This window comes from Phalacrocorax carbo, chromosome 1, assembly GCF_963921805.1.
Source record: "Phalacrocorax carbo chromosome 1, bPhaCar2.1, whole genome shotgun sequence".
Classification (NCBI taxonomy): domain Eukaryota; kingdom Metazoa; phylum Chordata; class Aves; order Suliformes; family Phalacrocoracidae; genus Phalacrocorax; species Phalacrocorax carbo.
In genome coordinates this window covers 203,526,008-203,549,783 of record NC_087513.1, presented here as the reverse complement: position 1 = coordinate 203,549,783, position 23,776 = coordinate 203,526,008, and the positions used below count along the sequence as shown (strand labels likewise).

Below are 23,776 nucleotides of genomic sequence, written 5' to 3'. Positions count from 1 at the left end.
GTGATCTTTATTCTCACTCTACTTCTGTATATTCTTCTTATTTTGTCCGCTTCCAGCTTTGAAGGGAGAAATTCTGTTGTGTTAAAATCTGGAAAAAAGCAAAGTTACTGGGATGTGCTGTCCCTGGAAACACTGCTCAGACCAGAAGTTGTTCTGGTATCAAGTAAGCCCCAAATTGTTAGTTTTCTCTTTAATGTAACTGTTGTAAAAACTGTGAAGGTAGCGGTTGAGCGGATCACTGTTACAGCAGAGAGGTACAGTCTGGCAGGGGGCCAGCCATGCTAGCAGAAGACCAAGAAAGCCTTCAAAATCTGCATGTCCTCACAGGTAGTGCCACGGAGATCTTCATGAAGCTTCGTGTAAGATACAAGATGCCTCGCAACCACAATTAGTTTATTTGAATATTTCCTTGTCTTGTTCTTGGGGGAGTTGTATCTGTTTAGATATGTTCATTTACTTTTTGTGTTTTCCTTTTTACATATAAAGAGAGTAGATAACGTAATTCACAGGCTTTGTTGTAGATATTAGCACAAAATATAAGCAGCTGGATTTGGTACACAGGGAACTACATTAAATGTGTGAATGGATCCCTCTTGGCATTAACATGTATTTAGCGTGCTGTATGGTAAGAGGAGGAGCTATTTCAGATGGCCAAGCCCCATTTTCACACCTTTCTCTTTGATTCTCACCAAGAAGCTTAGACTTCAGACTCTTCTCTAGATCTTGTTAGTAAAGGTTGTGTTAATATGTTAATGTTAATGTGAGCTCAAGTGCCTGACCAGACCTAGGATCATCTGTCACCTGCATATCAGCTTGAGTCTGAGCTCATGAGGCAAGAGGAATACCTACCACTTGTATCATAAATCTATTAGGGAAGGAATTGGTGCTGACCCAGCTGGGCCGAGTGGTTCCCAGTCTGACACAGGTAATCCTGCAGGAGCTTTGTCCATGGCTCCATGTCTCATTCCTTCAGTCCAGCCTCTGAAGCAGCAAAAGCAAGCATGACGTCAAGCCCAGATGTGCAGCAAATGTCATCTGCACCCAGGCCTCATTGTCAAAAGCCATGGCAAGATACTGTCCTGGTTTCAGCTGGGATAGAGTTAAATTTCTTTGTAGTAGCTACTATGGGGCTATGTTTTGGAGTTTTGCTGGAAACAGCGGTGATAACGTGGAGATGTTTTAGTTGTTGCTAAGTAGCGCTTACACTGGTCAAGGACTTTTTAGATCCCCGTGCTCTGCCGGGTGCACAAGAAGCTGGGAGGGGACACGGCCGGGACAGCTGACCCAAACTGACCAAAGGGATATTCCATACCATGTGGCGTCATGCTCAGTATATAAAGCTGGGGGAAGAAGAAGGAAGGGGGGTCATTTGGAGTAATGGCATTTGTCTTCCCAAGTAACTGTTATGCATGATGGAGCCCTGCTTTCCTGGAGATGGCTGAACACCTGCCTGCCCATGGGAAGGAGTGAATGAATTCCTTCTTTTGCTTTGCTTCTGTGCGCAGTTTCTGCTTTACCTATTAAACTGTCTTTATCTCAAACCGTGAGTTACCTCACTTTTACTCTTCTGATTCTCTCCCCCGTCCCACCAGGGGGGTGTGAGCAAGCGGCTTCATGGTGCTTGGCTGCTGACTGGGGCTAAACCACGACAGTCCATTTTGGCGCACAACATGGGGACAGGGTATCCACCGCTGCATTGAACTCCAGCAGCTTGTGACCAAAGGCTTCAATATCATGATTAGACAGGTTCCTGTCCCAGCTTCCAGTGACATGGGGAAAAAAAAAGCAATTCTCTTTGCATTTTTCATTGCATGAGTTGAGTTTGCCCTTGACTTGGGGATTTCTGCAAGATGGTGACTTTGCCACCTGTGTCACCTGGATTTTAAAATAATCCAGTTAATTTTTTAGTCCAGCACCTTAACATCATTTTCTCAGAAGATAACACAGTATGCAACTAACTGCACCTTTAGTCAAAACACACGTATCTGTGGTATATCATCAACTGAACTTGATTTCTGTTTGTGACCAAAAGAGGTGTCGAGATACTCAGGTTGCTCTTGCTTAATCATGAAGACCTGGCACTTGATCATTCCCCATGAAAACTGGGACTGTGGAACCAACCTGTGATTTCAGTTCCACAGAAGAAGATTTCTTGGCTAATTGGTCATTTGGCAAGTCCTGCCATCTGCCTCCTCTCTCTCTTTGAAGAACATGTTTGGAAAAGATTTTGGAAGATGATTCATATGCCTTCTTTTCCTTTGCTAGCCAAAATACAAGCTTTTCTTTTTTCCTTTTTGCCTTTTTTCCCTCATATCTACATAGCTGCAACTGAATAAAGAATGACATTGGGAATTTTTCTGTATTGTTAATTAATATTTTCTTGGGTCAAGTGCCTTCTTTTCCCTATGATATCTTTTGAAGATATTTCTGCTGTGAGGTAATGAGAACATTAAATTGTGCATATTTTTCATACTAAATATATTTGAACTTTTTGCAGCATAGAAAGTGCACGATGTATTTTATAATCTAATAAAACTACCATTGTGAACTTTAGTCACCGAGCTAATCACTAAGTGGTTTGCTGTTACAGCTAGTTGATTAGTTTTCATTCATGGCATTAACTTCTTCCTTCTCTTTTTTATTTCTCTGACTGACCTGACTTTCCCATGATATGACAAAGAGAAACAGGGCGGTGCTGCAATGCAGGCTAGATATTTGTTTGGTATATAGCAATTTCTAGGGTGGCAGGGGTCAGGAAGAGAATCACTACGGTTCTGAAGATGACCTGAAGGTACTGCATTATGTCCAGTAATTAGTTTTTCCACCATTAATAGCTTTTGCACGTGTGTAGGTAGGACTGGTCGTCTTGAGCTTTCTTTGTTTTCCCAAAATACTCATTACTCATTAGAAAGAATCATTAGGACTTACCTAAGATTGTACAAGTCACTGGCAGAGGGTTGCTTTTAATTAGAGGATATATAATTTCATAATTAAAAATTATATTATTATCATTAGTAATACTCTCATGGGATATTTGCTCTGATCTGTTCTCCTGTTTCCTGAAATTTGGCACTTCTTGAAAGATGGAAAAGCTTTGAGAAAGCTTCTTCTTAAATTTCAGATTTAAATTTCAGAATATCTGATTTTAAAAAAATTTAAGTATAAATTATAAACTAGATTGCCGAAAATAAGGTATGTCTTAATTTACCCATAGGTGTAGCTTTTTTTTGTATTATCATGTATTAAAGTAGTCTTACAGTAGAAATGTGAGGATAGTCTGTACATGATGGGAAAAACTTAGGAGTGGGAAAGGAAAACGGCAGGATAACTCTTTTAAATGAGACAAGCTTAAACATTCAGACACATCAAAATATTATTGGAAACAGACTTTTGGACCAATTTCCTTTTGCAACTCAGTATGTGCTTTTCCATCATCCTCATATTTTAAGAATGTGGGTGGGAAATAAGCATATATTAGTCTTAAATACAAAGAATAGCTCCATATCATCATCAGATTTGTTATACTCACCTACCTCTTCCACAATATTTTTATTCAGCAAAGTCTATGTAACAGGTAGGTATATTTTTATAAAACTTGGAGAAGATTATTTTGCATTAAATGTCTGCTTAGCAAGATACCACCTACATAAAACCTCATGTATATTTATTATGCAAAACTATGTGACTCTGTTGTATAGGTTTATTATTTATGGGAAAAATCCTGCTTAATATTGCATTCAGTAATTGAATCAGTCCTAATAACTTCAGGCCCAGTTCAGAATTAAACCCTAAAAACACTGGAACCAATGAAAATGGGTTTATAACCAGGCATATTTTGGCACCTATTCTTTCTTTTAATTTAAGTTACCTGTGCTATTTAATCAAATACTTTACTTGGCAATGTTTTTGTTTTTCAGGATGGGAAGAAGAAGTTTGACAAGGAAAGTGAGAAATATTATTCCATCCTAGAGAAGCACTTAAATTTATCAGCAAAGAAGAAAGAATCTCATTTGCAAGATGTAAGCACTAAACACACCCTTACCCAATTTCACATTTGCATAGAGATCGTGATAACAAACTGGTTCTCTTCAAGATGTGCTGCATTTTGTTAATGTGAAATTGTGGTGATTTCTTGTAGTCACACTTGCTGTGAATATGAATTATTGGTTGGGATTAATATGACCTTAATAAGAGTTAAGTATTTTAACAAGACAATGTTCTACATGTCCAACTTTGTACAGTACAGCTAATGTTTATCGGCTGCAACAACAGAATTATATCACTAAAGTAAAAATGTGACTTTTATAAGGTATATATGGAATATTAGAAAGTCAATGAATTGCTTTTTTACTATTTAATTTATTACTTGATGAAATTATGGTTCTGTTTCACATAAATTTTAATCTGGGAGACTGATCTGAGACCACTTTAATGATGCTGGTTTATGCTTCTTCTTTCTTCTTTTTCACCTTATTCTGAGATTGCAGCATCATGCCCTGAAATTTTATCCACAACTTCAGCTTTGAGGAGTCTGTATGGCTAATTCTTTCCCGTTAATAAAACAAACCATCTTCTAGTTTAACAGAAGGATTCCAGGGCTTGTCAGTATGCTAGTAAAAATAATTATGACTTGTCTTTGAGGCAAATTACAGTAATACCAGCACTTTGATATCAATGACATTTTGGGATTTGTGCCAAAAGTAGTTTAAAAACTATTTTGATAGGATTACTGTTGTCACGGTGACTCTTAAATCATGGGGATTAGTTTGCTGATGGAGTTTTCGCAGAAGATGTGACCATCACTCAGTCACAAATTGTAGGATTTTTTTCATGTTTACCAATAATACTATTCTTTTAATTAAGTGAGGCTTACCAATTCAAAAATTGGAATAATGTCTATAATCCTGAATTGCCATAGCTGTCTCTGTAATAATCAGTCTTGATAACACATCAGTTATGTAGGATTGGTTAATTGTTCCACTTGTATGTTAAAGTTTTATATGTACAGCTTTCAGTTTTCCTAAATATCCTGTGTAATGAGGAGGAAGCAGTTCTATTAGAGACTGAGCACCAGCTGAGGAAAAAAACCCAAAGTTAAATTTCTTACCAAAATGTGGAAAAGTGAACTTAAGCACCAATTTATTCTAGAATATAAATAAAATAAAATAGTTACTCTTGAGGCATGACAATAATTACAGTCTAAAAACAGCAACTGAAGTGAAAAGTAACAACTGTGAATATAATAAACTGTGGTAGAGTAACAATGGTTTTGGCTTAAGTATATAAACTAATCAAAAACCAGAGTAAAATTTTCCACTGTGTCCTTAAGTAGCATCTGTTGATTTAAAATCTTGTAACTGAGGCTGAGTTCTTTGCTTTTCTGGGTGCCCCAGTTGTAAAGCATAGAGGGCATAACTTGTCATTTCTGTCTTCCCCGGTTTTATGCAGCTGTAAGTGTGCTGAATCAGCAACTTAGACCCGCCTTAAGTAGAAGGTACAATAGCAAATCAGCACCAAAAATATTAACCAAGGAGACTTTTGGCCTGTATCTGTATTGTAAATAGAAGGAAACCAAGCACCAATTCCTGGCCTGAAATCCAAGTGATAGCTGTTGACTTACATCCAGAGTGGTTTGTGTGAGCCCCATATGTCCAGGAGGAGTTCACTTGAGCAGCCCACAGCAGAGCCAGGGCATGAGCAAAGAACAGAACACTGCTGGTGGCTGGGGCTTCAGTGCTCAGTGCAAGTGAGGTCCTTGCCTCAAGTCGATATTGTGCATTTAGTGAGATGGGAATACCATTTTTTGACTGCTACTGTCACACTGAAAAATACTTCTTTTTTAACCTGCTGTTGCTTTGAATTGTTGAGGTTTCTTGGTACCTCATCACATTATGTGGGTTAAAGAGTACTGGGATGAGCAAGGAATCATTCTCATACCGTATCATTGTATTTTACATATCTCACTTGACTGCAACTGAGAGCACGTTAATTAAGCATCTGAAGTTTGATGGTCTGAACATATTCTATAGAGAGTGGTTTGCATATATTCATATAATTGAAATGTGTTGGATATTTTAAGACCCTGCAAGACTGCTTATGCAGTTTACATAGATGATTAGACTGTTTTTCCTTTAGTGTCAAAGAGAAACTTCATAATACTGCCTTTTTACTGCCTACAGAAGTCCACAGTGGAGCAGAAAATGGTCAGAATTGAGTGGTGTGAAAAAGTGAATAAACTCCTGACTTTATTTCTCTGAAATCTTTTCCAGAATCAGGCATACATACAGAGAAAAGGCTTCAGTCTCCAAGCTTATGTGAAGTTCTGGTATACATTTTAGTAATATCCTACATCAATGAAAGTATTAGTCACTATAACTAGATATCATACAAGTAGAGACTCAAAATCATATCCATCAAATCTTTTTTTTTTTACATGCAGTTTGAAGTCATAGAAAAATGTGTGAAAATCCTTTCAGCTTTTGAAACTTTAAAATCACTTTCAAAGTAGTTCTTACATATCTGAATCCTCGGTGTTCATGCAAATTCTTCTACAGAAGATACGTTTTGGAAATTATGATTTAGTCCCTGTACACTAGCGGTGATTATGGCTGTAATTTAGGAACCCATCCATATTTGAGATGGCACTTGGTTGTCGTAAGTATCATTACAACTACAATCTGCTTAAATGCTGTTCAGAATAGAGATGGATTTAATTAGGTGTTTAAATATTTTTTCTGAATCGAAGCATGAAAGAACTAATTTCTAAAACTAGATTTTATTATTTGCTTACAATTAAATGTGAGAGCTGAGGTCTGATTCAAGTGCTTATTGACTGCACTTCTGTGAGTGAGGGCTTGTTGGACTGTGTCCCAGCGTGGTGGCACCTGGTCCAGTTCGGTTATGTAGCATTGCCTCTGTGATATATTTTTCTGTGAAATAAAACTATTAACACAGAGTATCAAAGAAAACAGCAGCTGAAGGCTCTATCTGAATGGCACATGGCAGAGTGGTAAAGCACTTATTATTGGAATTTTGAGTGCTTGATTTCTGCTTCATAATGTTAGTTTTTGTACTTAATTCCCTGATTAGTTTTTTATAGGCATGGGAAGGAAATGCTAGTACTGAAGCCCATGCTCTGAAGTAGTGCAAGAGCACTGCGCTAGGGAAGTGGATCAATATTGTTAAGAGCCTGTGCGGTCCAATCACAATAGTAGCATGTCCTCTACTAAAGAAGCAATGTTAATTAAATATGGTGCTATTGATGACCAAGTCCTGCCTGAAGGAAAACACTGACTTTGCATTTGTACTCTTACAAGTACTCAACCTCTTTTATGATGTGTTTACTGTTTTAGTGTTTGCTACCAAGAAAAGGCAACATCTAGCTTTTACAATTTTCCCATATTTGTTATTTCTAATGCCAGAATTGAACTAGGGAATATACAGAAGTGTACTGCTATATTTTAACCGGCATATGTCAAAAATAGCTGGACTAGTTTCAGTCATGTTGCCAATACTTGATAAAATTTCTTTTTGACCTAAGACTAAAACCTAACTAGTGCAGCCCAAAAGGCATTTGCCTGAGAAAATGATTTGTTATGAAGAAGGATGAATTAAAATGGATTCTGCGTCTCTTCTTTAGGCATTATCCACATACTACACTGCTTGTCTGTTAGGTCTCTCTGCCATGGCTTGTTTAAATTGAGGATAAAAGCCTTTTACTCTTTATCAGCTGATAAGAGTTAATTCTTTAGTTGTTCAGGCAGAGGACTTTGTTTTGGTACTGGATCTTCATGTCAGGTGGTATTATTCAGGCACTTCTGACAAGTATTGTGTTGTAGTTCTTGCATTTGAAAATTAAAACACTGAAAAAATAATTGATTTATGAGGTTAAGGACTTAAATGTTTATATTCCAAGAGTATGTGACTCATACTATGAAATAATAAGTTGCAAGATGTCATTGTTAAAGACAATCTATTTAACAAAGAAAATATCTTCTTGGGAAGGTATTTGAAGCTGAGAAATAGATATATTTCAGTGCATGTGATACTCAAACATTTAAATAGAAATATTAATCTTTTTGTCTCTCCCTAATTCCTATCCTACTCTTTTCTATTTCATTTTCTAACATTTCCATATACCAGGGTCAGAGTTCCTGCTGCCACCTTTCTTTGTTTACCTTGAGGCTCTCCTAAAAACTAGAATTTTAAAGTGCAAAAAGGAAGAGGAAATCAAAAAGGCGAGGGGAAAAGGCATGAGGCTAAAATGTGTAGCTGTGACTTCTTAAACTTGCATTTGTTCTATTTTAAGTAGGTATTATAATCTTCAGGAAGAAAACTGACCCCATGAAGCTTGTAAAGTAATCTTATGGAAGACCTGTTTGTTCATGTCAAAATCTGTTTTTAAAGCAATCGTAAGAGAAAATTAATGTTCTCTATATTTCATTTTTTCTTTTAGGCAGATACACAGATTGACAGAGAACATCAAAACTTTTATGAAGCATCATTAGAATATGTTTTTAAAATTCAAGAAGTACAAGAGAAAAAGAAATTTGAATTTGTTGAACCTGTAAGTTTTATGTTTTATTTTCTTTAGAATGCATGCTTTTAAAGCTGAAAATTGAATCTTAAATATCTGGGGGTTTGCTCCCTTTTTTAAATTGTGATTGCAGGTTGTTTGTAGCTAGACAGACATTAAGATCTTGGCTTGGGCACTTTGCATGTTTATTAAGGGTTTATGTAAGAGTATCATATATACTGTGAAGTGAAATATCTGACGACTTGGAGTGTGCATAACATTTTAAGGGGACAACATGTAATGTTGCGTCTGTGCAGCACATAAGGATGTTTCTTAATACCATGGTTTCATGGCTGAAATTTTGAGCCAGTTTTTAGATTTAAATATTCCATGTAGGCAGTGTACACATACGTTTTTCTGAGTTATACATGAAATAAAGTGAAAAATCAGTTTTTCTGCAGGATAGGTAAGTTTATTTTTTTTTCTGGTGGGGTAATTTGTCTTTAGCTTACATTGCATGTAAAAGAAAGCATATGTTGATATGCCATAAAAGAGGGAGATAAAGTTGTCTTTCAAAGTCCATATTCAAATCTGGGATTTTTCTCCTGGACTGTGTTTCTGCCCCCACCCCTAAGTATCTTCTGGGTCAGTCAGTACCAATAGCTGCTTCAGTATGATGTTCTAGCATATTTCTGTGGCATATTATAGTATTACTGCTGTCCATGTCATAGAGGACTAGCTTGCCAGTTGCCTTAGTTAGTACCTGTAGCCCTTGCCAGAGAACTTCCAATGTCATCTGTCCCTTCCCATTAAGATGCTGAGCATAGCAGAGCATCAGTTGTGAAAGAGGAACATGACAAGTATAACTTTTGCTGTCTCTCCACACCATCTTCCAGCTTCCTTGTAACTAACTGAAACAGCACTCTTGACTGTGAAACAGGTTGAATTACATCTCTAACACCCAGTGTCACCAGGAGTAGCTTCTCAGATGCCTTCTTTCAATGAGATGAGAATGTATTGTATAGTGGATGTTTGACATTGATGCAAACTAATGAAACCTGGATTCAGCAAGCATTATTTACAGAAATCCTATCGTTATGGCATACAGCTGCCAAATCTTAGAGACTAAAACTTTGCTCAGATTTCTAAATAAGAACATTTTTCTACCTGTCACAGATTAATCCAGAGTGTCTCTCTCTGTCTATTTCTGCAAAACTCTAACATGCTGGAAAAATCTAGAAATCTTGACCTAGCTCTGACCCTGGTGTAGAAGACTTTATGCTCCTTTAAAGTAACAGAAACTTTCTGTATTGAGAATACATTGGGAAATCTTATTGTGCAATCGCATGTAGTTAAAATAGGGCATCTTTCATCATATGTGCTAGACAGAGAGGAAAAATAAATTTAATTTTATATATTTTAGAAGGAGATACTGAGCTTTATCCTTTTGCCCAGGAGCTGTCCCCACACTTTGTCAGCCATCACAGCAGCAGGTATGAATTACCAAAATGAAAGAGTGATTTATGAATTCATCAGTGCTGATACTGAGCAAACAAGCAGGAGAGGTTACTGGTAAAGTCAGTCTTGTGGACCTGGGTATTTTTGTCACCAAGTGTGCACATCCAGTAGGTAAAATTTACTTTTGAGTGGTTCAGTTGCCATCCTGTGTCACATCAGCAGGCATTTTAGCCCAGTCTCCTGTTTGTTGCATACAGATGCACGAAATAACTTTGGTGACTGGGTAATGATAGCCCTTGCAGGCAGAGTCTTCTGGCTCCAGGTTTGAATTTTTTATAATCAATCTGAATATAAATGGAGCTTAAATTATAACATCAGTTATAAAATTTTAAACCTTCAAAATCTTAATTTTTGGTTTCTAGTCTGTTGTATACAACATGTTGGAATAAAAGCATTTACTAAAACCCATAAGGCAGAGTATACAAGTAAATTATTATACACATCAGAAATATCACAAGACAAACAAAATAAAAAGTCTTCAAAATAGGGTTTTGAAAAATGCATAGTTTATGTAAGTGATATTGGAAGTATAAGCATGTGCCGCTAGATGCAAGTAGGTAAGGACAAAGCCTAACACTCTAAAATCACATACCAAAAGAATTGCCATATTATTCATTTTCCTCTCTCTGCCCTACAGATGTTGAGATGCTACAAGATGCCTGGTGGAGCGTCTATATAGACATTCCTCTTCAGGAGCTCTGCTAGTTGTGGGGCCTTCTAGTGTCTGTGCTGCTTGTGTCTCTGATTTATCAGCTCAGTGTCATGTCTCCATATCATTCTCAGTCTCATGTGTTACTAATAGGCTCTTTGAAGGAGAGTTTAACAAAATAAAAGAAAGGTTAGTGCAGTGAAAGAGGAAATCGTGATGCCCATGTGGAAGACGGATAAGTTCATGACATGGGAATAGAACTTGAAAAGCAAATGGTCCGCTGGAGCTTCTTCCACGATCTTCAGTTTGTCTATGCCAAAAGATAAGGGTGGTTTGGGAACCAGGGTGGGAGAAGTAGCCTAGCAAAAATTGCCAGGTTGGTTACACCTGGGACAGTAGGACAGAAGTTAGTAAGAGTGGAGAATGTTCCTTCCTGGAGGAGCATGGGGAGAGATTTTAAGGTACAAAATTTTAAAGACCCATACTCAGAATAGAGGATTATAATATTTACAGTAGACTTTTGCAGCAGCTCCTCAGGCCCTAGATTTCTCTGCTGTTCTCTGCATCTTGTCTCAAGGAGGTGCTAATGTGTACTGGAGTGTGAGTAACTGACAGCTGCCTATTTGTGATCCTCCTAGATCTTGATTTTTTTCCAAGGGAAAAACAAACAACTAATTCATACAGATCGTGAATTTAAACTTTGTCTCAAAGACAAATTAGTGTTAAAATTTACTTTACAGCAAGTTAAACAACAAAACAAATTAAGTGACAATAATCTCTGCTCCTAGCTTTGCTCTTCTGGGCTCAGAGAAGATAGTCCAGACCAACACAGCGTTCTGAGGATGTTATGGTTATTAGGAGAAATGCAAACTCCTTCCTAGAGCTCCACTTTGTCCCTCAGCAATGCCAGGACTTCCTTGGCCGGTAGGAATCAGGGCAGAGACTCATAAGCAGTAAACTATATGAAATGTGAGGGTGGTCCGTTAAATGTCATGAAAGCCCAGAGTGTTTATTTAAAGGGGTGGGGGGGGGACCAAACCAACAAATCCTGCCTGTAATTGCATGCAGTTCCATGAGACTTCACTGTGGACATTAAACTCAATTTCCCCTTCCTTGGATTTTCTACATTATTAACTACATTCACTTTAATCTAATGGATAAGTACCTTCTGGTGCTATCTACTTATAAATAAAATGAAACCAGGGAGACAGGGACTTCTGGCTGATGTGCTGCAGGCCAAAGGTTAAATTCCTCCCCTATCCAAAACCTAAGTACAGTCTTCTTCCTGTGAGAATGAAATGACCAGGCAGTCTTGAGGTCACCAGCTCTCCATAAAAATAAATAAAGTCTCAAGAAGTAGTTGGATTTTGTTTCAGGTTCTGTGTTGAAATCCTCGCAGCGCTGGGGTAGTGAGTAGCATTGTATTACGGAGTTAAGACCTCGCTTTTTATTGATGTGACTGATAAGATACTCAGACTGAAGTAGCTATAAGGCACTTGTTGAAATGAAAAATAGTTGATATGAACACATCAGGCATTGTATGTGATGTTTGGTGAAACAAATCACCTCTTTACATGTGAAGACCACCTCAAAATACTTTCTGAAAATCTTTTTTGAAAGAAAAAAAAGGCTGTTTTTCTTTTCTTTGATGTTTAATATAAATATCTTTAAAATTATCAGCCTGCATCTCACAGCAGTGCCACTTGTAATGCCAGCAACAAGAAAACCCCACTGTGAGCATAAGCCTACGGCAAAAGTCCTTGGCTTTTAGATCTCCTCCATGCAATGCTATGGCTGTACCTGTCCTGATGGAAGTGGTTATTAAGATGCTTTAACAGCACAGGCCCATTGGGTACAGGGCATTTTCTGATCGCTGTTCTTCCACCACTAGTGACATATACATAGAAGCCAAGACCATTCTCAGTGTCAGTTGTTTCAACACAGAAGTTGAATAAGCTGGTCTAGGACTTGCATAAAATAAGCGTATTTGTACTTTTCTTTTATTGCTGTTTTTCTAAGTGCTCAGAGAGTATCTGACCAAGAGAACCTCAAGGCCAGATCCTCTGCAATGCACAACTGCCAGAATACCTGAACAGTACTTTAACTAAAGTGCATTCAGATTTTTCTCAGGGGGTGCTGATTTTTTTTGCTTTCTGATAAATTCAGCTCTGCTGCCATCTTGTGTTAAATATTTTCACTCTCAGTATTTCTCTGTGTACTGATAAAAAACATTTTGTATGGTGGAAAATGGTTCTCTCTAAGTATTGAAGCTGAAATTTAAGCGGTTTATAGTACATTCTCCAGAAATGCCCTTTAAACTGGTCTTTAAAATTCAGGTATAAGCTGACATACTGAAACTTTCTCCCACTAGTTCCTTTATTGTAATTTTGGTGTGCTCTGACATCCTTCTCTGGCTGCAGTTTTGCTGAGCATTCATATTGCTCCTGCAGTGCTTCTTTAGCTGAAAGGGGTGGGTCTAGCAGCAGGCTCCTAATTACAGTTTAAGTTAATCCATGTCCTTTTGACTGAAACAAGTCAGAGTAAGTACAGGAGTAATTAGGCTGCTGTATCTGAAGAGGCTGTAGCTAGGGATGTAGATGAGTAACTGAGCACCAGACCTGCTGGCGTCAGATGGAGTTTATCTATCTCAAAGGGGGAAAAGGATTCTGTGAAATGAATTGGTGGGGTTCATCGAGAGGGCTTTAAACTAGGTTCGAAGGGGGAAGGGGATGTAGCCAGGCCCACCAGAGAGGAGCTTAGGGGTGGCGTGCCAGGGTTGGGGGTGAAACCAATAGCCCAGCTCAAGTGCATCTATGCCAATGCACGCAGCATGGGCAACAAACGTGAGGAGCTGGAAGCCATTGTGCAGCGGGATACCTACAATTTAGTTGCCATCACAGAGACATGGTGGAATGACTCTTACAACTGGAGTGCTGCAATGGATGGCTATAAGCTCTTCAGAAGGGATAGGCAAGGAAGGAGAGGTGGTGTGGTGGCTCTGTATGTTAGGGAGTGCTTAGATTGCGTTAAGCTTAGCGACTTTGATGGTAAGGTCAAGTACTTATGGGTAAGGATGAGGGGGAAGGCCAACAAGGCAGATATCCTGCTAGGAGTCTATTATGGACCACCCAACCAGGATGAAGAGGTAGAAGTGTTCTACAAGCAGCTGGAGGAAGTATCACAATCAACTGCCCTTGTTCTAGTGGGGGGACTTCAATTTACTGGATGTTTGCTGGAAATACAACACAGCAGAGAAGAAACAGTCTAGGAGGTTCCTGGAGTGTGTGGAAGACAACTTCCTGACACAGCTGGTAAGTGAACCTACCAGGGAAGGTGTCTCACTTGACCTGCTGTTCACAAACAGAGAAGGACTGGTGGGAGACATGGTGGTCAGAGGCTGTCTTGGGCACAGTGACCATGATATGACTGAGTTCTCCATTCTTGGTGAAGTAAGAAGAGGGGTCAGCAGAACCACTACCATGGAATTCCAGAGGACAGACTTTGGCCTGTTCAGCAGACTGGTTGGGAGAGTCCCTTGGGAGGATGTTCTGAACGGCAAAGGAGTCCAGGAAGGCTGGGCTTTCTTCAAGAAGGAAGCCTTGCAGGCGCAGGAGCAGGCTGTCCCCAAGTGCCGCAAGACGAACTGGCAGGGAAGACAACCAGCCTGGCTGAACAGGGAGCTTCTGCTAACACTCAGGAAAAAAAAGAGTCTACTGCTTTTGGAAGACGTGGCAGGTAACACAAGAATGGTACAGGGATCTCGTTAGGACATGCAGAGAGAAAATGAGAAAGGTAAAACCCCAGCTAGAACTCAATCTGGCCACTGCTGTAAGGGATAACAAAAATATTTTTACAAAAAAATATTTTTACAAATATATTAACAACAATGAGAGCCAAGGAAAATCTCCAACATTTTTGGATGCAGGGGGCAACACTGACACCATGGATGAGGTACTGAGCACCTCCTTTGCCTCAGTCTTTAACAGTCAGAACAGCTATCGCCAGGGTATTCAGCCCTCTGAAGCTGGAAGGCAGGGATGGATCGCAGAATAAAACCCCCATAATCCAGGAGGAAGCCGTTTACGACCTGCTGCTCCACTTGGACACTCACAAGTCTATAGGGCTGGATGGGATCCACCCAAGAGTACTGAGGGAGCTGGTGGAGGAGCTTGCCAAGCCACTCTCCATCATTTATCAGCAGACCTGGTTAACAGGGGAGGTCCCAGATGACTGAAGGCTTGCCAATGTGACACCCATCTACAAGAAGGGCCAGAAGGAATATCCAGGGAACTACAAGCCTGTCAGCTTGACCTCGGTGCAGGGAAGGTTATGGAGCAATTCCTCTGAGTGAGCTCACCAAGCATGTGCAGGACACCCAGGGGATCAGGCCCAGCCAGCATGGCTTCATGAAAGGAAGGTCCTGCCCAACCAACCTGATCTCTTGCTGTGACAGGGTGACCCGCCTAGTGGATGAGGGAAAGGCTGTGGATGTTGTCTGCCTGGACTTCAGTAAAGCCTTTGATTCTGTCTCCCACAGCATCCTCCTAGAGAAGCTGGCGGCTCATGGCTTGGACGGGTGTACTCTTTGCTGGGTTAAAAACTGGCTGGCTGGCCGAGCCCAGAGAGTTGTGGTGAATGGAGCTAAATCCAGCTGTCAGCCAGTCACGAGCGGTGTTCCCCAGGGCTCAGTGTTGAGGCCAGTCTTGTTTAATATCTTTATCAATGATCTGGATGAGGAGATTGAGTGCACCCTCAGTAAGTTTGCAGATGACACCAAATTGGGTGGGAGTGTTGATGTGCTCGAGGGTAGGAAGGCCCTACAGAGGGACCTGGACAGGCTGGATTGATGGGCTGAGGCCAATTGTATGAGATTCAACAAGGCCAAATGCCGGGTGCTGCACTTGGGTCACAACAACCCCATGCAGCGCTACAGGCTTGGGGAAGCATGGCTGGAGAGCTGCCTGGTGGAGAAGCACCTAGGGGTGGTGGTCAACAGCGGGCTGAACATGAGCCAGCAGTGTGCCCAGGTGGCCAAGAAGGCCAACAGCATCCTGGCTTGTATCACGAATAGCATGGCCAGCAGGAGCAGGGAAGTGATCAGTGCCCCTGTACTCGGCACTGGTGAGGCCGCACCTCAAGTACTGTGTTCAGGTTTGAGCCCCTCCCTACAAGAAGGACATTGAGTTGCTGGAGCGTGTCCAGAGAAGGGCAACAAAGCTGGTGAAGGGTCTGGAGAGCAAGTCTGATGAGGAGCAGCTGAGGGATCTGGGGTTGTTTAGCCTGGAGAAGAGGAGGCTGAGGGGAGACCTTATCGCTCTCTACAACTATCTGAAAGGAGGTTGTAGTGAGGTGGGTGCTGGTCTCTTCTCCCAGGTCACTAGCGATAGAATGAGAGGAAATGGCCTCAAGCTGTATCAGGGGAGGTTTAGACTGGATATTAGGAAAATTTTCTTTACTGAAAGAGTGAGCAAGCATTGGAACAGGCTGCCCAGGGAGGTGGTGGAGTTACCATCCCTGGAGGTATTTAAAAGATGTGTAGAGGTGGCACTTCAGGGCATGGTTTAGGAGACATGATAGTGTTGGGTTGATGGTTGGACCTGATGATCCCAGAGTTCTTTTCCAACTTTAATGATTCTAAGATTCTATGGTTTCTATAATCTAGACTGTGGGAACAGGCTTTGCACAGCTGGAGCCAGAGCAGACTTGCTTATAATTTTATACTTTATTGGTAAGAAAGGAAGATTAGATATTTTATTTTATTTTATTTTATTTGTTCTAGAATTACATTATAAACCTTAAAATTATAGAACTCTTTCTATCCGTTTACACATTTGGAGATTTTAAGAGAAATACTTGTATTTGGACCTTCCTCAGAACCACTTGAATAACAAGTAAAAGACTTACTTGGCATGGCCTGGTCCTTAGCTGAGATAATGATTTCAGCTGGGCAGATGATCATGTAAAGCTGAGAGAATTTACACAAGCTGTGGAGCCTTCACTTGACTATGTTGACTTCATTATTTGTTTGGTGGTGGGATGAGGTTCAGGAATTCACACCTGTTGTAAAGGCACCACAGAAAGTGGCTTTTATGCCCAAGGACCTTCTCAGTTCTTCAGTCTCCACGACTGACTCACTGGGCAGGCATGGGCTTTCACCACCTCTCCCTGAGGCCAGGGTTTCATCTGATCCTGCAATACCAGTAAAAACCAAAAGGGAAGTCCTTCTCCCAGCCATGCCGTCATGCTTCTATTTATGCCAGCACTGATGATCTATTAACCTCAAACTGCTTTAACTTACTAATGCAGCAAAACAGCAGGCGTCCCAAGGCAGACATGCTCACTGAAGGGCTCAGTGATGCCAAAGCTGGCACAAGGATGTGTGGGATGTGTGGTAAAGCTGAATGGGGAAAAGGAGGAGGAATAGGGAGTGCAAGCCTTCAGTTTGGCAGCAGCAAGTCGTTACATTAACTCCTCTGCCCGGAGAGCTGTGTCCTTGATCTCTCATCTGTCAAGCTGTGGAAGTTTGCACGTTAAAGGGTGTGGACTGTCTTGTGATGCTGGAGTGGCCGGGGCTATTCCCCTGAAATATATGTGTTGCCTTAGTACAGCAGTCTCTTAGCGAGCAATCAGAAAGGAGGAAGCAGAAAAATTTAACCACATTTCTTCAAGTAGGGCTGAGTATAAATTTAAAGAAAATATAAACTCAGTAAAAGGTACATTTTTAAGCTGTTTCACTTACAATAGTCTATGGTACTGGTAACACAAAGAAAAGTGCATTAAATATGAATGATGGCATGTTTGTTGCCCAAGTCTGGGCTACTTCAGTAGTCGATGGAGAGAGATAAATGTTTCCATAGGGTCATTCATCCCGTCCTAAAAGAGGAGTCTGAAAGAGGAAAAAGAATTATGCTCTTGAATACCTGTGGATTTTGTACCAAGTTAGGAGGCAGCATGAACAGCCAGTTACTTAGCCTAGATGATTAGCTTTTCAATGGCTGTAATATACTAAGATAAATCTGTCCTGTTGTGATAGCTTTTGTTATTGTACATCCAAGTTAATACTTCTTTTTTGTTGTTGTTTTCTTTACTTGGCTGTATGTAAGCTAAATTATGTATGCAGAGAAAACAGTCCATAATAAAAAATTAAATTCTTGTTATTTAATAGCAGGTAGGAAGACTTAAGGCAATGTCAAAACATGTTTTCTAAATTTAGAACAGAATAAATTAGAAGGCTTTTAAAACTAACAGGTGATAAGAATGCATTACTTCAACAGCTAAAATAAGTGTTCAGAAAATCTAGTTGTGCTTTTTACTACTTAACCATTATTTTAAATCAAACTTTAAAAAGATTTTTCAACTGGATACATACCAACTTCAGCTGTTCTGCTGGAGTCAGTCACAGACATACCAGATAGAGTTTTCATTTTCTTCAGAGCAGGAAGAAATAGTCTGGATTTCTTGTGTTATATTAAGCTGTCCAAAACATACTTTCAATTGTCTCATTTGTGGAAAATAGGTCATAGCCCAAGCAATTGCTATGAAGAAAGTGAAAAAATATTTTGAAGAAAAAGCCCTTGAACTCTGAAAGTATGAACATGGAAAATGCAAACCATCAAAGACTCCAGCTGAAATACTGGACAAAATTGCCAGGACAGTGAATTAAATTATGGAAATGGCAACCTCATGATGCAGAAGCCTGTTTAACCCCTCTCTTTCTTAAGATTTGACCATGGATCACTTGCTCAGCAAAGCTTTGCTGTTGCAAGTAATGAAAGCTTAAAGTGTTCCAGCACCTAGGACACGGAATGTTTTTTGCTGATGGTTTGCTGTACTTTGCTGCTGAAAACTAATAGAAAATCAGCTGTCCTTAGTTTTTGCTTTCTTACGTTCACCTGAATAGAAAAATTGTGTAGCAGTTGCTAAGAACTATTCCTTCACTCTCACAGGCAGTATCTATTCCTTACATTACTATATGTTCTGTTATATTTGTGTTTTATAGCATTAAGAGCACATGTTTAAAATCTATAACGCTTCTCAATTTTACCTTTTCAGCTCTTGGCCTTTCTTCAAGGATTATTTACATTTTACCATGAAGGATATGAATTGGCTCAGGAGTTTGCACCATACAAGCAGCAGCTGCAGTTCAATTTGCAGAATGTAAGGATGATTTGTATTTACACCATTTTGTTTGCTAATTTAATTTCAGGATATTGAAGTAGACTCATAGCATTTATTGGAACTCTAAGTCTTGCAATGTTTTAGTAAGTTGAAATAAAATTATTACATGAATAGGCAAAAGTTGTTTTTGGTAAGTCTCTGTAATGAAGGTTCCTCAACAAATAACTTCGGAAAAATTAATCTTCAGGTAGTTATTTTGTGATTTCCAGGTCAAAATTTTGGGAGCAAGAACCAGAAAAGCAGGACAGCAGCCAAGTTTTGATTAGAAAACACAGTAGTCCAGATAGGTTTAAATGCATAAATGCTTTCTTGAGAGTGGGGCCTGTCTTCTGGAGTAAGCAGACATCCCAGGAATGCTCCAACTGGTATAGAAGGATGCAGTTTGTTTCTTTAAGATCACAGATTGCCACAAACAAGCTTGTCCTGCTGTCTGCTAGCTTCCCACTGTATATAAAGCATACATAGGGACACCATGCTCTGGCTGTTCTCTGGACGTATTTTGTCCGTGTCAGAGAACTGGTGGGGCCTTCCTCCACAGTGAGCGGCTCTCACAGGCGTTAAGTTCCACCAGAAGAAAGGGTCTATTATTTATGTAGAGAGTTTCTGTCAACTGAGCAGATGGATCTTTTACTGTGGATTGGTCTGAATTTGGTAGTAAGAGCCATACAAGATCAACTGTGCCCAAAAATTCCATAGCTTTCAGAAATAACAAAAATGGATTTAATCAGCATTTTTTCCACTCATCATAACTGCTGTATACAAGTATATATTTATTTCACTGTGTAACCCAGATTTCACACTTCCAAGGACATACAAGTAAGTAGATACAAAACATCTCTACACTCTATTTGCACTAGAACCGCTATCACTTGCTTTTAGGGTGAAAAGTGAAGTTCAGCCTGTTAATATTGGGCCAGCCCTACATTTTTCATGACAAGTAATTTCAAAGTACAGAACAAATTAAAAAAAAAAGTGAAGGAATTCTGTCATTCTATCATTTATTCCAAATGCTGTATATTTGGGGTGACTCCATTTCTTTTCCATTTCGTTCTTTCAAGAAAATATACTCACTCAACAGAAATTTTTGTAGCTCCACTAGAATCAAAGAAGTTACAACAGTTTAGAAGATCTGACATCATCTTTTGTGGTTAGTGCTTTGTCCATGAAACTTAGGGAATATGAAACAGATCTGGGAGCACTTTACCATGCCTAACTGCTGTTCCCTGTGGATTGCTGGAAAATAAAACACTTGACATTTTCCCTGTAGCATCTTGCTATTAGAGAGGCATATATTGGCTCAAAGTTGGAATACGGCATTGCTTTAGCACTGTTAATGTAGACCTGCATTCTTAGGAGTACTGCACTTGTCAAGGTTTTGCTGCAGTTAAACATGTGCGGCACACCTCCCTAGCCCCTTCCCTTTTTATGTCTGTTGTTCATGTGTAGGTATAGATCCCATTTAAAACACTGCTTGGGGAAACAAGGCAAAACCTCCTAGATGACTAGCTTTTCCTTTTGGATCAAAATGCAAATGTTCTGTCTGTAGAGCATCTCAGGCCCTTGTCCTCTGAAGTTATGTACTTGCTACTTTTGGTTTGCTACTAAGACTCTTTCAGATAAAGGCACAAGGGGTCAGTGTTGTTGCACAGCACAGTTTCGGTAGAAGGGTGAAAATTCTGCTTCAGTCCAGAGTTTACATACTTTAATATGGCAAGTTCTAAGGGAAGCATAAGCCCACAGCACAGACCGAAACTGGCATTTTAAGTCAGAATATGTTAGTGTCTTCTATGCCTGTATCTATAGAAGCAGAATTATTAATGGATTTTTTTTTTAATTCAATGTTAATTAAGACATAGTTAAACTTAATCTCTTCTTAAATATTCTAAAAGTACAACTTGAAGTTTTAAATAGACTACAGAGGTAGAGGGAGATGTAAAGTTAGGCAGAAGGGACAATGTATTATGGTATTATTTTTATATTTATATTATTATATATATACATCAGAGGAACATCTACAGGAAGATATAGTGGGATATGGTACATCATTCACTGCTGTTACGCAGAAGTTTGAATTCTGGCTCCAGATCTAGATCCACAGCTTCATTTTGCCAGCTGGGCTATCTACTGACTTGTCACTCAGAGCATCACCCAACCTCAGATTGAAGTGAAGGATGTAGGGAAAGACAAACTGAGGACAGTTCAGGGAAAATTGTGTTCAGCCTGTCTGTTGTAGCTGTCAAAAGCACTCCTCTCCATTGCACTGTGTGTTAAGGTCTTGGAGAATAGTTGATCTGAACTGCTGTTCCGGTTCTTAAACTTGTTCTACAGGTTAGAGCAGGAACAGTAACAGCCGTAGGAGTAGCAGAGTAGTGACAGACCAGAGCTCTTAACAGGTCACATGTCCCGGGAAAGTACTCACCAGTATATAAAGTCTTGAGAGTATCTTTCTGACTAGTCAGTATTAGAGTCCATAAGATGACTTTGTAAAAACATAATGAAAAACTTTATTCTTTTCTATTACCTGTAGGAACAAAGTGTTCAACATCTGGTGTATTAGTAACAACCTACCAAACCTCTGGCACATCATAATAATTCTTCTCTACTATACCGTGCGAGATGTATGGAGGGAAACCCTGGCCTCACTGAATTCAATAGGGAAAAAAATGTCCATTTACATGAATATAGATGTTAGCAAATATGAATAACCTACCTTTGTACCTAATTGTGTGCCTGGTTACACAGGCGATATTTAGGACAGACACAGTTCTTCCATACTTTCGGCATAGTTCTGCCACTTGTGACCTGTTTCTTACCTAGCATATTTATGTTATACTTAACTGTGGTGTTTGCATAGTCCTGTCAAAAAATGTTCATGACGATGCTGGTAACCTGACTATTCTGGGTGTCAGCAGCTGTGGACTGCAGATAGTGGATACACAGTAAATTTGTCTCTTCCTCATGTGGAGAGACCACAGCTGTCTAGAGACATTAGCCTGGCATTAACCCAAACTCATGTTTTCTGCACCATACTTCAAGAGGTTCATTGGGACTTATTACTTGAGGTTGCAGCTATGCGATCAGCAGCTGCTGGTTTAGCCTGGCTTCTGTCTGCATATCCTAGAGTACACAGAGATAAAGCCTGCATCCACCTGCAAAATATTGTGTAAGCACACCTAAAGATGTGAAATGACCTCCTTTCTCAGGTTAGTGACCTGCAGAAAGAGGAATGTTACTATTCCCAACTATGTTTCCTTTACACTTGTGCGCTTAAGCTCAATTCTTCATTACTTTGTTATTCCTAGGCTTCTAGAGCAATGAAGAATTCTTTATTGCTTTTTTTTCCTTTTTATGTCTCTGTCAAATACTTCTGTTGGTGTCCATTACAGTCTCCTTGGCATTACTAATAATTAGTCCTTCACTGGTTTTTAGTACTTGCATGAGATAATGTGGGGGTTTTGTTTGTTTCTTTTTCTGGGTATTAGACCCGGAATAACTTTGAAAGCACAAGGCAGGAAGTGGAGAGACTCATGCAAAGAATGAAATCAGCCAACCAGGATTACAGACCACCAAGTCAATGGACAATGGAAGGCTATCTCTATGTGCAGGAGAAACGTGAGTAAAACAGACGTACCTTTTAACTTGATTTGAAAGGCACAGCAACAAATGCAAGGATGAGAAAATGGTTCAGTTAGCAGGACAGCACAACCTCTGTGTTTGAATGTCTGCAGACTTCTGCTACGCTTGCTTTCCAGATGATTGGGAGGTTCAAAAGAATAATAAGTGTTTCAAAAAGCAAAAAGTACTACTTAAAAAAAGTAGCTACAGTCAGATGTAAAGGTGATCAAAACACTTGTAAGCAACTCAACTGCTGCCCTCTGGGTCCTTGTGGGTAGGTCCCTGCTATTGGCCAACCCAGTGACTGACAAGTAGCAAGATCTGCTCTGGCTGGCTGCTCTACTTGCTGCAGAAGCTGCAAGCTCCCAACACTCTGCTTTGGCTCTGCCTGCCAAACCCTGCCGACTTGTACTTTCCCTGCCAAACCCTGCCAAAGCTGGTACTTTCTCTGCCTGAACAGGGCCCATAGTTCACCTAGCAGGAGCGACTTGGACCTTGTATGAAGATTTCCACTGACCCAGCCACCTTAATAGTAAATGAACATGTACGTAATGGAAAACAAATGTGTAAGATGAAGAAAAGTAATCTAAATGCAGTCTCTCAGCTTCCAAATAGCTGCAAATCTCTACCTATGTTTTATTCACTTCATGTGACATGAGAATGAAGCGATGACCTAAGTGAAGGAATAGAACTAAAGTTGTCCTAAGTGTCTGAAACTAATTGGAAGAGCCTAGCAATACATCATGTTATAAATGAAAACAGATTCAGGAAATATGTGAAAAATCAAATGAGAGCATTCAAAACTATACATCACCTGAAGTATCAGCTCCCACTGTTTTACACTCTAACCAGTACAGAAGACCAAGCCAAACTAGCTGCAGAATCATGCAAAACCCTCAGTAAAATGGTTTTCATTGCGTGGGGTGCCCAGATTTATATATTTATTTATTTGTTCATTTTTCTATTTTCTGTGGAATCAGCCTGACACTAGCAGTGTGTTTTGAGGTAGTGTGTACATGCTTGTGCAAGTTTGATGTTCAGGCAAAAATTGTTAAATACAACTTGGCACCTGATTTCTCAATCTGAAAATAAATAGAAGGCATCTGGATATAGAATTCCCATGTCAGACTTGACCCCACCCAACCTCAGTTTTGAGGATATATTATTCACTGCTCCCATCAAGAGACTACATGGAGTTATAGATAATTGATTTTCCAAATAACATCATTAAATTAATCTTTATTCCATATGTGAGCTAAAAGAAAGAAACCTCAATGCTTATCATATTCAACCTCAACCAC

General features: G+C 39.7%; 1 protein-coding gene across 2 annotated transcripts in view; it reads left to right on the top strand.

Annotated features, from left to right (window-relative positions):
• Positions 1-23,776, top strand: part of ARHGAP42 (Rho GTPase activating protein 42) — a 172,286-nt gene that overhangs the window by 107,779 nt on the left and 40,731 nt on the right. For both annotated transcript variants that reach the window (XR_010371219.1, XM_064441323.1), the window contains exons 5-8: positions 3,918-4,019; positions 8,456-8,566; positions 18,735-18,839; positions 22,343-22,472. Coding sequence is in view for 1 of the 2 variants with exons in the window: in XM_064441323.1 (XP_064297393.1) it covers positions 3,918-4,019; positions 8,456-8,566; positions 18,735-18,839; positions 22,343-22,472 (448 nt within the window). In the remaining variant the exon portion in view is untranslated. The remainder of the gene's footprint in view (positions 1-3,917; positions 4,020-8,455; positions 8,567-18,734; positions 18,840-22,342; positions 22,473-23,776) is intronic.